Below are 15,777 nucleotides of genomic sequence, written 5' to 3'. Positions count from 1 at the left end.
GATCGGCTAAAAACAGCCTCAATACTTTTCCCTCTTTGGTAGTCCCAGGATATGAGCGTCCACATTCTGAAATTAAACCCATATGGTTTTTGATGAGATAAAAAAATGTAATAGACCTGTACAACAGATATAGAATATATAGATTTCTAGAATACACACTAGAGTTTGAATATTCACCATTATGGGGACAAATACAATCAATTATGCAATACAAGTATTCCTACCTATTCCTGGGACTTCACACTCTTGATACACAAAGGAAATGGTTTTACAACCTCCTTTGGCGAAGAAATTATCAAAAGCAGCCAGCTATTGAGCAAGAAAACAAATAAAGAACTAATAAAGTAACATTTGCATGAAAGACATTCAATCAAAAATACAATGTTCCTGTCATCTTGGATAGAAACATTTATGAAAATGAAAACATTTTCCCTAACTTCAAGAGTGAAGCATGCCACAACATTACTGCTAAAGTATGTCATGGATTGACACCAGAAATACAGAGTGCACATTTTTATGCACACCATGTGTAAGGTTGCTTTTATATCACAACTGAGCAGTTTGGTCCATTAGAACCAAACCCTAAAGAGCTTTGTCGGATAGTCAGGTGTGTTTGAGGTGGTGTGAGAGCAATCCAAAGTCTCTTGTGGAATAACAACCAAAATATGGTCCACTTGAAAGCGAGGGTCTGGGTTCCCTTCCAAGTGCACTAGAGTTCAGGTCAACTTAAGTAAGAATGCAGATCAACCCAAGTATAGGAAGTCAACCAAAAAACAGTGCATTTACTTGCTTGCAATGTCAACCTTGCACACAATTTACAGACTTATATATAATTTAAGGGATGATAACTTCCAAATCCATAACCTATAATGACCATTTATACATTGCTCGTCATCTGTGTGACAACACACCATAATTTCTCTCTCATCAGGGCCCGCTTTCTCTTTCACAAATCTTTCATTTTTTGATTGTAAAATCAAAAAATGTGAACTTGCTCCTGCCAATAAAAAAGTTCACATCATAAAGGTAAAATGCGAAGGTACAACTGACACATTTTTCCAGATGCAAAAAGGATTTTTTTATATCAATTTGGGGTCTTGGCTTTCTCATTTATTACTTTGAGACCCGATTGTGGCCATATGAAAGAATACCATGTCCAAAACCATTGGGACCCAATTTCTTTTGCACATTGATTGTCAAAACTTATGAGGAAAAACTTACAGATGAAGAATCTAATATAAATTCCTCTACTGCTGTTGGCTCTAAGGACAGCCTGTCAGCCAGGATGTCAATCATGTAGTTGTGTGCAGTGGTGAGGAGCATCTTTCGTTCTTCTCTTGCCTGATTGTATTTGGCCTAAGGAAAACAAGGGTTGCAAATGGTAGTGTTAGTCCTTGCACACGTAAAAAAGCTTTACCTAGAGTTAAATGAATTTGTTTACTTATAATCTGTAAACCAGCACCCTAAAAGGTGTGTAATTAATTTAACGTTACCTGAGATTCATGCTTGTTTGCATTTGAATCATTTGCATCCATCATAAAGAGCTCTGGCAATGTCACCACCTTCGCTGTTGAAAAACTCAGTTCTCCTGTTAGATGTAAAAAAAAATAAACAAAACAAAAACAATTAACCAGCTAGGTTAGTTCTGGAGCCTCATGAACGTTTTGCCTGTAATTACGTTTAGTTCACAATTTTGGCAAATGCACACGGTGATTCTGAGCCCCAAAGAGGTGGAAATATCATTAAGATAATAACTACATATGTGTATTTTGTCACTAAAAAATTGCAGTTTTTCAGCTGATATTATCATTATATTATATTATATTATATAATGAAAGTTGATGGGATTTACGTTACATTTAACGGGTGGTTAACGTTCAGCTAGCGGTCATGTACCGTTGCGATAGCATATTTGTACTGAAACGTAGTTAGCTAGTTAACGTTCTCCTGAGGTAACTTAGCTAGCTAAGTTGAATAAAAGTAAAAGCCAATGTAAGTTACTTTTTTCCAAAAGTTGGTTATTTTGGTTATTAACGTAATGTTAGTGTTAACTAGCTAACATCAATTAATAAACCCGATGCTAGCGTTGACATTGTGATAACTAGCGTTAGTTAGCTAGCTAACATTAGCTAGCTAACCGTTAGAAAACAATCTCAGTCAGTTTGCCATTAGCTTATACATTACCTCTTGTTAACTTTGCAATATCATTTTGTTTGCCTTTCACCAAAACTCAATCACAGATACAATTAAAGACGCCCGTCGGCTATTTCTTTTGTCCACATAACGTTGTTAGCTAGTTAGCTAGTAGAAAAGACTCGTTAGTGTTTCTTGACGCTGAGGAGGTTTTGAAAACCCAGCCGTTATCAACGGTTGCCTTTGAAAACACTAATAGCACGCGCTTCGGCCGTTAGCGCAAGAGATTACATGAAAAGCTACCTGACGTTAATTTAAATCTCAACATTCCTAGCTGTCAGTTTAATTATGGGCCTTTCCATGAATTTTGGCGTGCCTGTTGAACGTACATCCTTAATGTAAAAAGAGCGATGTAGTATGGGGATATTTGAGGGTAGGAACCTTGTGCAGGTGACCGTTTAAAGGAGGGTCAGTAAAGTCGTGGGTTAAACTTGTGAAAAGCAGAACAACATCCACGTCTAAACTGTCTTGAGGAATGTTGACAGGTTTTTAGATGGAGTGGGGACTCCCCCTTATGGTTTGAAGTGACCACAGCATCTCGCAGACAGGGGTGATGCTTCTTTTGAAATCTTTTCTATTACTGACAGCTGTTATACTTGGCATGGATGTACTGTACGTCAAAAATACAATTACTGTCACAAGATAAAATCATTGCTTTTAAATGTAGACAAACTTTATTTATAAAACTATTAATCTACAAAAAAAAATCTAAGCCCATACATAGGCCTATGCCATGTTTTGGAGCCAAGCTGATCACCTTAGCACTGGAAAAGAATACAATATCAACATGTTCACATTCATTTCACCCAGAATCAAAACTGGTATTGGTAAGTGGTATCAAAGAGACAGTCCGCAGTTTCTATGCATGTAGGCTAATTGAACAATTTAAATCTGTTGAATAGGAGGTTTCTGGGTAGAACAATGCCGCCCCCTACTGGGCTTTGTTGGTAACAACACATGCAGGTTAGCTGTTTGATGTGGTTGGATTCTAGGCATGCAGTGTGTTTGTCTTCTAGTGTGTAGTGTAGAGAGTGTGTAGATAGTTACTGATGCTGCTGATTTCAACCTAACCAGACTACATTTCATTCCTTTTCACTAAACAATCATATGTATAAAGATCTACCGCGTCCCCAGTTCAACAACAAGTTGAACCTATATACACGGCCAATGAATGTTGCTGATTCAGGGTGTATTTAACATTTTACCAGATGTTGATCACATTACAAGATATGGACTTTGCCTAATAGTATTGTGAAATTTGCAGATGATACTACTGGGATCTAGGACTCATTGACAGCAATAATGAAACTGCCTACAGGGATTAGGTGAGTAACTTGATCATGTGGTGCCGCAGAAATAATCTGTCCCTCAATGTGGAGAAAACTAAGGAGGTTATTGTAGATTTTAGGAAGAACAAACTCACACACACACCTGTCTATGTTAACAAATCTCCAGTTGAAATTGTCAACACGTTTAAATTCTTAGGCATCCATATTTCAGACTCCCTCATTAAGAAGGCACGTCATCATTTGGCAAATGCCAAATATGGCATGTCTCTTAATATTCTAGTGTTCTATTATTATTATAAATGTTATTGCAGACTGAACTTGAAAACTTAAACTTTATTCAAAAAGGTAAACCACTGTATATGCTTTAGTACTGCAGATAATGTCACAGCTAACGTGTCAGGGTATTTTGAAATATTCAACCAAGACAAAGTGTTTTAATTGCCTAATTTTCAATTCAAGTTACTACTTAGGTATAGTATTGCTGGTGAAGAACATAGTAATAGTCAGTCCCAATAGCTCCCCTAGCTTCTTTCTAGTTTATATGTAGAGGGCCATTTCTCCCCCTTGACATTGGGATTGTTGGAAGAGTTGAAGAGTTGTTAGCTGCTAGTTAGTTAGCTTGCTTACAGGTCAACATATTCATACAGTTTATCTAAACAGCATATTCACCATGTACTGTCTCATATCTTCTCTGCAAACTTTTGTGAAGCAGTCATTACTCCAACAGAAAAGGTTGTCCTCGAGTCAAATGTCACAACGTCCTATATGAGAACTGACCAAAGAACGTTTGGTTCACAAATGTGGAAAAACCTACAAAAACGCAGGAAAAAAAAAAAATCAACAAAAGCAGAGTTTTTTTTAAAAGCTGAAAAAGGGACAGAAAAACCATCAAAAACATTGGAAAAAGCGACAAAAAAAGTTGACTAAAACATTGAAAAAATGCCAAAAAATGTCAAAAAATTGGAATACAAATGACAAAAACGTTGAGAAAAGTGTAGAAAAAATTGTTGAAATTTCAAGCCAGAAAAACACAAAGTTGTGTGTCAACGTTGTTTTTAACTACCCCAAATAACATGATGTATTACACACAACACTCTTTGGTAAGTACAAATCTCTACTCTCATTCATTTTGGGGTGTCTTATTCAATTTTATAGCATTTGACAAACAAATTGAAGTGGTTTTGAAATAGTATTGAGTAAAAATTGACATATTCCAGTCTGGGATTATCCATTAACATACAATCCTTTAATTTTAGTCTAAATAATTCCTAATTTCTGCTTTTCTAACTCAAACATTAGGTATAATTTCCTATAGATGAGGTTCATTGATCATAAATTCCAAAAATAACTGCAAAGCTAAAGCTAATAAGTGACAAACATTGAAAAAAAGGTTTCACACACGCACGGCAACCCTAAAAGCTAAACGTGGCAACACAAATGTCCGAATCGAATGATCACTTGAACCTGCCATTAAATGACTCTAACCTGCCAGCGTAGCACAAAGTGTGTGTAACGTTCGATTAAGCCCATGCATCATGAATCATTATCCAGAGAATTCACACTGAGTGGAGAGGGTGGCGGGGGGAGTTTGAGAATGTTTCCATCATGTTGGCATGAGACACCAGAAGAAAACACACCCGAGGATGAAGTTCAAGTTCAACACTTTATTGCCATGTCAACACAATTGATTGGAATTTGTCTTGGTGCCTGTCAAGTTAAAAGAGAACGATGATTAACACGAAAATGTCTAACTGTAGAGATGATGGGAACTTTGGTCGGTATATGTTGGGTTGCAAAAGCCAGTTTTTATTATTAGGGGGGCTGTAACCCACCCATCCCCCTTGGAAATTACCCCTAGGTGAATCTAGGTTTGAGGTAATTTACACCAAGCCATTTTTGGATTCTGACTCTGAGTTCAAGGTACAGTTGCAGTCTCCCATGAGGTCCAAAGGTCCAAAGGTCCAGTCCCAGCTGGCATGATCTACTAGTTAGATAATCCATCCAGTAACAGAAAGGTCACAGGTTTGATCCCCGTACATCTCAACAATTCAGTAGAATAGGTGAGGGTTGGAAAGGTTGAAGTTTAATTCCTGTAATCACCATAGTTCTATTATCAAGCAGATAATGCAGCAGATGACACCCGTGCCTCTAGTGGCCATTGGATGTTCTTTTGTAGTAAAGTGTATGGGAAAACCTCATCTTCTCTATAGAAATATAAACTATATAGGCACATTTTCCACAAGTTAATGTCTCAATGTAACTTCTTCTGATGAGTGTCTCGGTGGGCATTTTGAAGACGAAGCGAAGAGTTTTCCCAAATTTCGGCTCCATCAGCTGACAACAATGGGAGAGAGATGCCTCAAATGCCACGCTTTAATCTCTCCCTACCAATGCATCACTGTTCATGTTTAATGTGTGTAATGTCACTTCCCGGCCCTCTGGTTCTCATCTCTTGCAGGGTCACCTCCTGGGAACATCTGTGGGTTCTCCGCCAGACTGCCTCGCGCTTTCTTCTTCTCCTTAAACCTCCCTGAGTGAGAAACCTTGACCTGGCGCCCTTTGCTGCCCGTTGTTTTATCCACGATCCTCTCCAGTCGGGCGTCCAGCTGAGAGTCATGCTCCATGTCCTCTGGGTGGGCGGCAGCTCCGGTGGCTGGGCTGGACCCATGCTGACCGCTGGAGGCGTTGGACACAAACTCTGCAGGGATTTCATACAGAACCTTGGGCTGGGATTTCTTTCTCCTCAGGAAAGTCAGCTTCCACCAGGCTGGAGACGGCTCTGACATGATGGGTGACTAGTGGGATGGAGGAAGTGCTGAGGAGAGGGAAAACAGGACAAAATGGAGGTTAAAATAAAAAAGGAATAGGCCGGGTATAAGAACAAAAACATTAAGAGATTAAAAAAGGAAAAATCTGAAACACAAACACTGCATATTCACGTCTCTGTCTTTATATGAATATGTACTTATTACTGTGTGTTTGTGTGTGTGTGTGTGTGTGTGAGCACTTATCTATCCACCAATGGCACTGTTAATATTTCAGTGTAATTCAATAGCCTCCATATGCTGTGGATGCACACATGCTCATGTTACCGTGTGTTTATGTGTGTGTGTATGTGTGTGTGTGACAGCAACAACAGAATACACTGGATGGCCCAGTGCATGTAGAGACCCGACATTGCAGCCATATGTGAAAGTGTAACATGTGATTGCTCCTAGAACAGCCTCTATCTTCTGTATTCAGGTTCTCCACCAGATGTTGAACCCCTTGCAGGGATTATCTCCCTTCAGACACAATAAGGTCCAACACTGGCATTGGTGTTGAGGTCTGGCTTTAACTTTAATAGGAACAACTGGGTTGAGACGATACTAAGAAAATCAACACAGCCCAAAACTACCCAAAAGTATGTGCACAGGGGTGTCCACGTACTGTTGTATTATTTGGACAACTGTCCCAGCTGGAAGGCCAACTGACTGCAGGTCAGCTGCTGATTGCCTTCTGGCCTGAGGCAAGTGTTAATAGCAGCTGAGCAAACAGAAACTAACCCATATTGATTCATTGTTTTTTTTCTTTCACTCCCACTCTCTCTCTTTCTTTCTCATTCTCATTTCATAAAGATGTGATACGTTGAGCTAGAGTTAAGCTGATTATTGTTTGGCTCCCTTTGTCCCTTTTGATTCCATACAAATGTGACGTGACTGCGAGTATCGACTTTCTAGCTGCTCGGAGTTTGACAGCCTTTCAGTGGGACTCCAGACTCTATGGGTGATACTCTCCTCCAATCCAGAGCATGCATTTGCCCAATGAACTTTGCCTAAATGCCAATCATGACGTGCCTACTCAAATACGTGCAGCCACCGCCGTAAAAGGGCAGCGGTGCGCCGGTCTGCCACACCCTTTTCAGCGTGCGGCATAGTAGCGACAGGGCCCCCATATAAGGCTCCACCTTTGCTTATAGAAATAGGGTTAAAATATCGTAACCTTTGTTTAATCTCACTCTGACTCCGCCCTCCATTGGACTCATTGAACGTGACGCAATATAATACCCCCCAAACACTTGATCTTGGCCGAGTACTCAGCCCAGATACTTCTGAAAAGCCAAGCCGCCGGGTCAGAGAAGTTAGGGGCCCCTGCTCACCCAGGTAGTAAGCAAATTAACTGGTTAGAGCCACTGCCTAACATTGCAGGGGCCAAAGTACAAGCAAAGACCCCCTGCACACAACATCCCTTAGGTCATCGAGGAGCACTGGAACATTCTCGGCATGTCCAAGAAGTATGAACAAACATGTTCATAATCTAGAGGCTCAGGCCAAGGCCTTGAGCACCAATGACAGTCTCCATGGTGGAGAGGACACAAAGACCTGGATGTCAGACACTGCCTGCATCCGTAACAGATCCTGGATCTCCATTGAGAGAATGTCCACATCACCCGGGGGGGGATAGATTCTGTGAGCAAATTCGCTGTTTGCTGAAGATTAAAAAACTAGGATGGCAGACAGCGGTGTCACTGAAGGACAGTGTTACCCATAGAGTCCAGTATAGGGCGGAGCCTTAGTGAGATTGTGCTTTCTTCTCCGTTGACTTGTATTGCATGAAGGTGCTTCCTCGTTAATATTAGCAGAAAACTGAAAAATGCCTAACAAAACACCTGTGATGGGACGCACTAACAACATGGCTATTTTATTTAGGTTTAGGAAAAAGATCATGGGTGGGCTTATAAAAGGTCAGTTACCGTGACACACATGACAAGAACGGGACAGTTGGGTTTAGGAAAAGGTCGTGGTTGGGGTTATAAAATGAACGTTTCAGTGACACATAATAATACATTAATCCATTAGAATTTACAACCAGGGTTATTGTAGGAAACTAAAATTGAAACTCATACAAAAATAACCAGTGAAGTGTTAGTAAAAACTCCAACTAATCTTAAGACATAACCCTTCTGGTGTTTGGGTCAAATTTGACCCCTTTCCAAAATGTTCCTATATCAGAAATTTGGGTTTCTTTCAAACAAATTTTCCAAAAAAGTAACGTGGAACGTTCCTCACAAGTGAAATAAATAATTAATTCCCTATTTTCATTGAATTTGTGTTTTATGTCAATTTTATAGCATTTGGAGAGAAAAAAACAATTGGTAAAAGATCTTTAAAAAAAAGTGTATAAAAAGAGAGTAACATGTCAATAAAAGTGACAAAATGGTGATCAAATGTGAAATAAAGTGACAAAAATGTGAAAAAATGTCAAAAAAATGACAAATGCTAAGAAAAAGCTTTAAAATTTGGGGAAAAACCCACCATAATTTCAAGAGGTTCAGAAAAAGTTGACAAACGTAGAACAAGTGCCAAAGTCATTAGGAGAAGACGAAAATGTTTAAAAAGATGATCATAACCTTAATAAAAGGAAATTTAAAGGGTTAAACTAAACTAAAATAACATTGCCTGTACTTAAAAAAACATTACAAACAATAAATAATAGAAATAAGTGTAAATTGTTTCAGCTTGTAAGGGTTGTACTTAAATTCTTCATTAATTAATCGGTGTGTTTTGGGTGTAACATGCAATCAACCAATCCACGTGTCATCCCCCAGTCCCTTTAACATCCAGGCGTATTCTACAATGGCAAATTGCTATTATGATGGCGGATTTGCACCATCATATTTTTATTTGTAATATTTTGCATGTGTGTGTGTAACAAGCATGCGTGCACGTTGTGCATAAGCCTAGGCCTGTTTTACTGATACGCTGTTAAAATAGCAATGAAACGATGCATTTGTTGACTTTAGGCCAGGTTTTTGTTCAATCACTTCCCGCTGTCTCAAGATAGCAATACGACCAGAATGCACCTGAACACACCTCCCTATAAGACCAGCATACCCATGGGCGCAAAGATGGATGCAGGTGCATTTGCTACTTAAATGGCATGTCTTACAATAGCGAAGACGCTTGTGTTGGGCTTTGTTGGTTTGTTGGCTCATAGAATATGTATGGACTACTGGAATATGTATGGACATGCATAAGGAGGATTAAAGCGGCTTAAAAGCCAAACTGCATGTTGACTAAACAGCAAACCCCTGAGTATTACAATCACAGCCAGCTGGTTGAATTCTTCACTGGCTTACAGGTGAACGTGTGATTCAGTAATGAAACATGGACTACTTCCTGTCCCACAAGCAATGATCAGATTACAGTTAGCAACTTATGAACCTGGTTGGGATTTATTGCTCTGCTTGCAGAGATGGGAAGTAACTTTGTTACTGTACTCAAGTAGTTTTTTTCAGATATCTTTACTTTACTATTGATTTTTGATTGATGGGATAGAATGGCGATTGTTGAACGCCCTCGCCCACGTTTGTATTTTTAGGTGCAGTATTTACATGCTACAGTTACACTGCATTAAGATAATGTACTAATGTATTAATGGTGGGTTCTTTGTTATTATTTGCTAGCATATATGATTCCCATGCATTGTGTGTGGTAGCCTTTACAATGTTATTTATTTCTTTGCACAGACACACAGACCCCCCCCACACACACACAGCCACAGAAGAGCCACGCCCATGTTTGTACTGTTGCTTGATTGTAAAAAAGCATCAACAGAGGGACGTTGTCTCCGTCTGTGTGTTAACAGACACACCTGGGGCCAAGTTGGAAACCAGAATCAGCTTTAAATCCAGTCCTAATCTAGTCCTCACTAACAAGTTTCGAATGATTTCACTGGAGTTCCCGGTATTATGTGTTTATATCGTCAATAGCCTACCAAATTCAATCTGATTGGATGGGAGCATGCACAGAATTCTCACAGAATCCAAACTGAATTCATATCTTGCTACTCGGTCAGAATCTTATTAATGTAGAGTGCCAGTCTCTGTCACAGTAATCATATATGGGCTGTTTTAGGTTTATTGGCAGACATCCATTTAAAATGCATCCAATGGCATATAAAGAGCCTTTTTTCCATGTCCACTGAAGTTTCTCAGCGTGACCTCCAATAACATGTGTCTCGTCCAGGTAGTTTTCACTGACATTCTAAAAGGTCTACTTTTACTTTTACTTTATTTAAGAAGTAAAATCAGTAATTAACACGTTAACACAAGCATCTGTACTTCTACTTGAGTACGGAAAGTGAGTACTTTTGCCATCTCTGCCTGCTTGATGGTATCACATCTCCTGCTATATCCTGCCATACCATTATTTGTATATGCATTTATACAACTGAGAAATTGAAATAAAACATTTTTCCTTTAGAGAAATGTTAATTATCCAAAAAATCCTATGCGGAGTTTCTGGCTTTAATACCACCAGCTACCGTTAATTAGTTTAGATTCTCTGCCCGGGTCCCACCTGATCCACTGGCCGGGTCGGGTTGAAATTTTCCGGACCCTTTATTAAGCATTTATTAGCCTAATTCGCTGGGGAGAAAGCTATGCCTCTCTAGCTTTCCTTAGCTGTGGTTGTAGACCTGTGTCCTGCACTGACTTGAGTGTGAGGTGCTACATTGTGTGTCCCCCATCTGTAGCGCTGTTGTTGGCCGCTGCATCAGCATGCAGACCCCGGGGCAAAGGTATTAATTAGGTGACCGAGACAAGAGAGTCTCCTTTATGGTTCCATGGCTTTGATTATAATGCTGCCCACACTATTCGTCTGAGGGAGCTAAGGTGGATTTTATTTCTTTATTCTGATCCATTTGTGATCCATCCCATTCTGAACAAACAACGCAGTTTATATGCTTCGTCCTTGTTGCATTATTCATTAAGATATTACTGTAGTTCAAACAACTCTGAATTGTGGTTGAGAAAGTCAGTTTTAACGGCCCATGCATTGAAAAATGGTATCGTTTATAGTGTGCTCGAGTCTGGTTTGATTTTTTAGGCCCTATCTAAGCTCTAGCCCACTGTTAACACTACATCACCTTAAAACGCCGCAGAGCTGCAGCTCTGCCTGGTGCGCTAAGAGGCATAGCCCAAGCGTCGATATTTCACAAGTTGGGAGTGAGAACTGGTTGATTCTGGAGGACACAATAGTCATGCATTATAAATCCCATATTGTAAAAAGTAAGATTTCCATGTATTTTTGATTATATAGCATATGTATATATAAATACCGTAAAAGTATCAAAAACTGTGCCTCTAAATGGACTGTCCGGACTTCCTTAAGGTTGTGATGTCACAGCTATACTATATATAGATAGAAAGTGGAGCTACAATGCAGTTACAGTCATTCCCCGGCTGCAGTGACGGTGCAGAAACTCATAGAAAGCACATGTGGAATTTACGAAAACACTGACCATTTACAGCCTATTGCAGTAGACTGGGCTTTTCTTTCGGGAGGGGACTTGGGACTGGCGCTAAAACACAGCATTTTAGACAGATATTCAGACATCCATCCATCCATCTTCATCCGCTTATCCGGTATCGGGTCGCCCCACACAAATTTTCTTCAAAGCATTACCAGTCACAATGTATAGATATACATTAATGAAGAGAACCTATTCAATTTGCATTGAATCTATGTAAGTGAGCTATGTACAGTAAGCTCAGTACAATGTCCCAGCATTGTCACTGGCCATTCTTTTTGAGGGACAAGCAGACGTCCCAGTTCCAGAGTTCATTCGTTCCTGTTCAACAATCAGCTGCCGGACTGTCTCGATTAAAGTCACTCATTGACGTCCTCGTTCAACCCAATGATTCCCACTCACTCGCACTTAACACTTAAAAAAAACGTTACTTAACATGATTTATTCGTTCATTTTTGCTATTAACTAGATCACTACAAGTTAACGGCTAACACACAAACCAGCCAGGATGTGATAATTCCGTCACTGTAGCAGCAGCTGACCTAAGCTTCTTTCTTTTTTCTGTGTTCTAGGCTGTACATCAGCTTATTTGAAGCCTAAAAAACTGATCCTGTGCTATACTGTAGCTGAACTACAGCCATTTCAGGATGAAAAATGACTGAATCTTGTGAAATAATGACAAATAATGAAAATCATTGCTTACACACATTCTGTGATGGCAGCCTGTTACTTGACTTCTCACCATGTAACGTTTGTTCTGAGTGTGGCGCTGGAGAAGGAACACAAAATGTCCAAACGGACTTGTATTGAAGATGTGCTTCCATGAGTACTACTCACCTTTTGGAATCAGACGTCTCTTTCCAGCTGTGGTTGACTTCAGCAGGTTTCAGGATCAATTCCCAGCCTCTTCAGTCCAAAACGCATGAATTCAGCCTTCTATCCACAAAAAAGGCTTTGGGATACTTCAGCTTCCACTGCCCTGTTGGCCTCTGTTATACTTCTGTGTATGCAAATGTAGCACTTGGAGAGCTCTGTGGTAATATGGGGCCAGTTAATAATAAATCTCACCTGGTGGTTTTTAATCCCTATTTCTTCTCTAGAGGGGAGTCCATAATCCATTCCTTATCCAGAACTACAACCAGAAGTGAGGTTACATCTGAAGAGAGTATTTTTTAAGTAGAATCAGACCAATAACTAGGAAGGTAAATTGCTTGGCATTGGCACCCTGTTGCAGGATTTAGAAGTTTTCCAAAGGTAGCAATAACAAATCACATTAAATACAAAAAGTGAGAACTCAGATGAGTTGTATGTACTCCACAGCACGACTACCGTCCCTCTGGTTTGACACTTATTCTAGTCCTCTCGAGTTTCCTGTCCACATCCACTCCTCTGTTCTCCTAGGTGCTGAGTTACAGGTGCTGTGGTTGGCCCCTCCCCCCACACACACACACACACACACACACACACACACACACACACACACACACACACACACACACACACACAAACCTTAACTCACAACATTGACTACAATCTATACCTTTAACCCTCATGTTGTCCTGGGGTCAAATTTGACACGTTTCCGTGTTGTTTTTTTTACATCAGAAATATGGGAGGTCAAAAATGTCGAACAAGGCACAAAACATTGGGGGGGGGGAAGCTTAAAAAATACTGGAAAAAGTGACAAAAACTAGGCAAAAAAACACTAGAAGTAAGCATCAAAAACTTACTAAAATGACAAAAAAGTGACAAAACGTTGATAAAAGGGACAAAAAAAAAAACATTTTTGAAAAGCAACAACATATAGAGATAGGGACAACAAACGTGTATTTTTCATGTGGAGGGAAAGACAACACAAGGGTTAAATAAACCTTTACCTCAACACAGATTTAATCTAAACCTAAAGTGGCAGCCTTTAACCTGACTGTCATCAAAATGAGGCCTTTTGATTATTTCTATGGTCATAAACCAGGTTACCTTCTTTTCTAATAATTTTCTAAAAAGGATGATAGGCATCACTCGGGTATAACAGAGCTGATTATTCATCAATTAGTCAAAGTTGTCTTGTTTTCACCTTAGTTCGATTGCATGCAGTGTTATGATTATATGCCACTAAAGTTCCACAGTGTATCATATGCAAAGCTGCATGCTTTCACTAGAAAAGTCTTCTGAAGGACGCTCTGTTTCACTTGGAGGCCGAGCAGAAGTCCACATGGATTGTCTTTTACTGATAAATTGTTGATTTTTAAAGTAGCTTGGGTTTAGGAAAAGAAGAACAGGATAGACAGGTTTAGGGTAAAACAATGGGGAGAGAACGGGATTTAATCCCGTGCAAATCGGCCTTTGTTATGTCAAAATTCCACATCGGGAGGAAATGTGAGAATGTTGGTCCAGTGTGAGTTGGCGTCAAATCAATGTCGTACAATAAGGGGATAATGGGACATAATGTCAATAAAATTGAGTAAATGTGTCAAATACTGCACAGATGTGGGGGAGCAAGTTCTGAATCACAGAAATAACAATAGTCCCCTGTAAGGTGTTAATCCCAGATCGGTTTTCACTTTATCTAGCCTTTACCTCACTTTTAGTCCTAATTTTATGTATGTATAATAACTCAAGTCCTAACCCTAAACCTTGACTCTTAATGTGACACTTCTTCTGTTGGGGTAAAAAAAAATAACACATATTCAGGCATTCCCATGTTCAACAGAACAGATTTAACATGAACATGTTTGTGTCCTTTTCACTGTAACGTTGTGGATAATTAAAAGAAAATAGTCTCCACACACATTATTTCAATCCACTATTTATACATGTATATTTTCTCTCTTTATCATTCTCTTTTCTGAGTATCAAAGGAATCCACATGGGATTTTCCAGCTGTAAATGAATGGCAGTGTGAATAGGTTGCTCTCTGTTCAATGCTGTATGTATTCATATCTGCTTCAGGAAGTAGGACATGAATTAATCAGTAACCAAGTTATAATCTTAAACATGATCTCACCCACACACACACACACACACACACACACACACACACACACACACACACGCGGATTTACTTTTTGGCCATAAAAGCCAAGATTTTTTGGCTTCCTGTACATTTCAGATACTTCCCAGTTTAGGATTAATAAAATCTATCTATCTATCTATCTATCTATCTATCTATTTACTCTGGGTGATCTAGCCAACTAACTGGCATGTGGTAAATTATTGCAAAGGATACTTTGGCTTCTTGTTTGTTTTAGCCCACACAGTTTGCTAACAGCTATTTTAATTTTAATGGCAATGTCTCCTGTTTTGTTTATTATGGCTAAAGGCCCTTCTAGGGACGGCCATATGAAAATTAGCAGTAGCTATAAATACTGTGATGCTGTACATCGGAAATTTGTTGCACAAATGTCTATGCCTTAGAGCATCTGTCCCTATTCAACAAACATGAAATGAAATTTATAATTTAAACCACCTATTCATGACGGATTAGAACTTTAATATCAAATGTAATCATCAGATCTCATTTATTAGCCCCCCTTGCATCCCAACTTCCAACGTCTCATTGTCTTAAGTGTTTGCTAGCAGTGTACTTTTACTATTGTTCCTAACTGATAAGCAACAGAAATTATAGCAATTGGTAAGTCTGATAAATTACACACAAATGAATCCACGTTAAATGTATTATGTAGATAAAATACATATTTATCAAAAATAAAAACATCATATGGCCCCAAACGTGTCAACTCAAAGTAGAATACATACTGCACACAGTGGATTGCATGTCGTGAAATCATAACAATTCCATGCGCCATGAGTGATTTCTTATTAAAGATTTTCTCCATTGGTTTGGCTCATTTCTTGAAACAGAAATGACATTCTCAAAACAACATGGATAAACCTTGAAAGTGGGGGAGAAAGGGATGTTAGCTAGCTGACATCCATCATGGACAACACCACTCACCCCCTGCACGACACTGTGGGGTCCCTGAGCAGCTCCTTCAGCAGTAGA

The 15,777-nt window shown here is 39.3% G+C and overlaps 2 protein-coding genes across 2 annotated transcripts; both read right to left on the bottom strand.

The window, feature by feature from the left end:
- Positions 1-4: 4 nt before the first annotated feature.
- LOC117958196 (dynein heavy chain 8, axonemal-like) lies at positions 5-2,278 on the bottom strand (the record flags this gene model as incomplete). Its single annotated transcript, XM_034894470.1, has 5 exons — positions 2,180-2,278; positions 1,494-1,585; positions 1,222-1,356; positions 225-309; positions 5-66 (listed from the first exon to the last, which is right to left on the bottom strand). Coding segments are annotated over exons 2-5 (327 nt in total), but the record flags the coding sequence as incomplete, so codon positions are not given.
- A 3,372-nt stretch (positions 2,279-5,650) lies between these two features.
- On the bottom strand, positions 5,651-13,140 carry prr15la (proline rich 15 like a). The gene is made up of 3 exons (XM_034894448.1): positions 12,843-13,140; positions 12,612-12,707; positions 5,651-6,297 (listed from the first exon to the last, which is right to left on the bottom strand). Exon 3 carries the CDS (start codon positions 6,266-6,268, stop codon positions 5,906-5,908), a length of 363 nt encoding a protein of 120 aa, XP_034750339.1. The 5' UTR covers positions 6,269-6,297; positions 12,612-12,707; positions 12,843-13,140; the 3' UTR covers positions 5,651-5,905.
- Positions 13,141-15,777: the final 2,637 nt, after the last annotated feature.

This window comes from Etheostoma cragini, chromosome 15 (assembly GCF_013103735.1).
Source record: "Etheostoma cragini isolate CJK2018 chromosome 15, CSU_Ecrag_1.0, whole genome shotgun sequence".
Lineage (NCBI taxonomy): Eukaryota > Metazoa > Chordata > Actinopteri > Perciformes > Percidae > Etheostoma > Etheostoma cragini.
This window is presented reverse-complemented; position numbering and strand designations above follow the sequence as displayed.

What these genes read in the sequence shown, in the direction of transcription:
- prr15la (XM_034894448.1), bottom strand. Translation starts at nt 6,268, where the DNA reads ATGTCAGAGCCGTCTCCAGCCTGGTGGAAGCTGACTTTCCTGAGGAGA.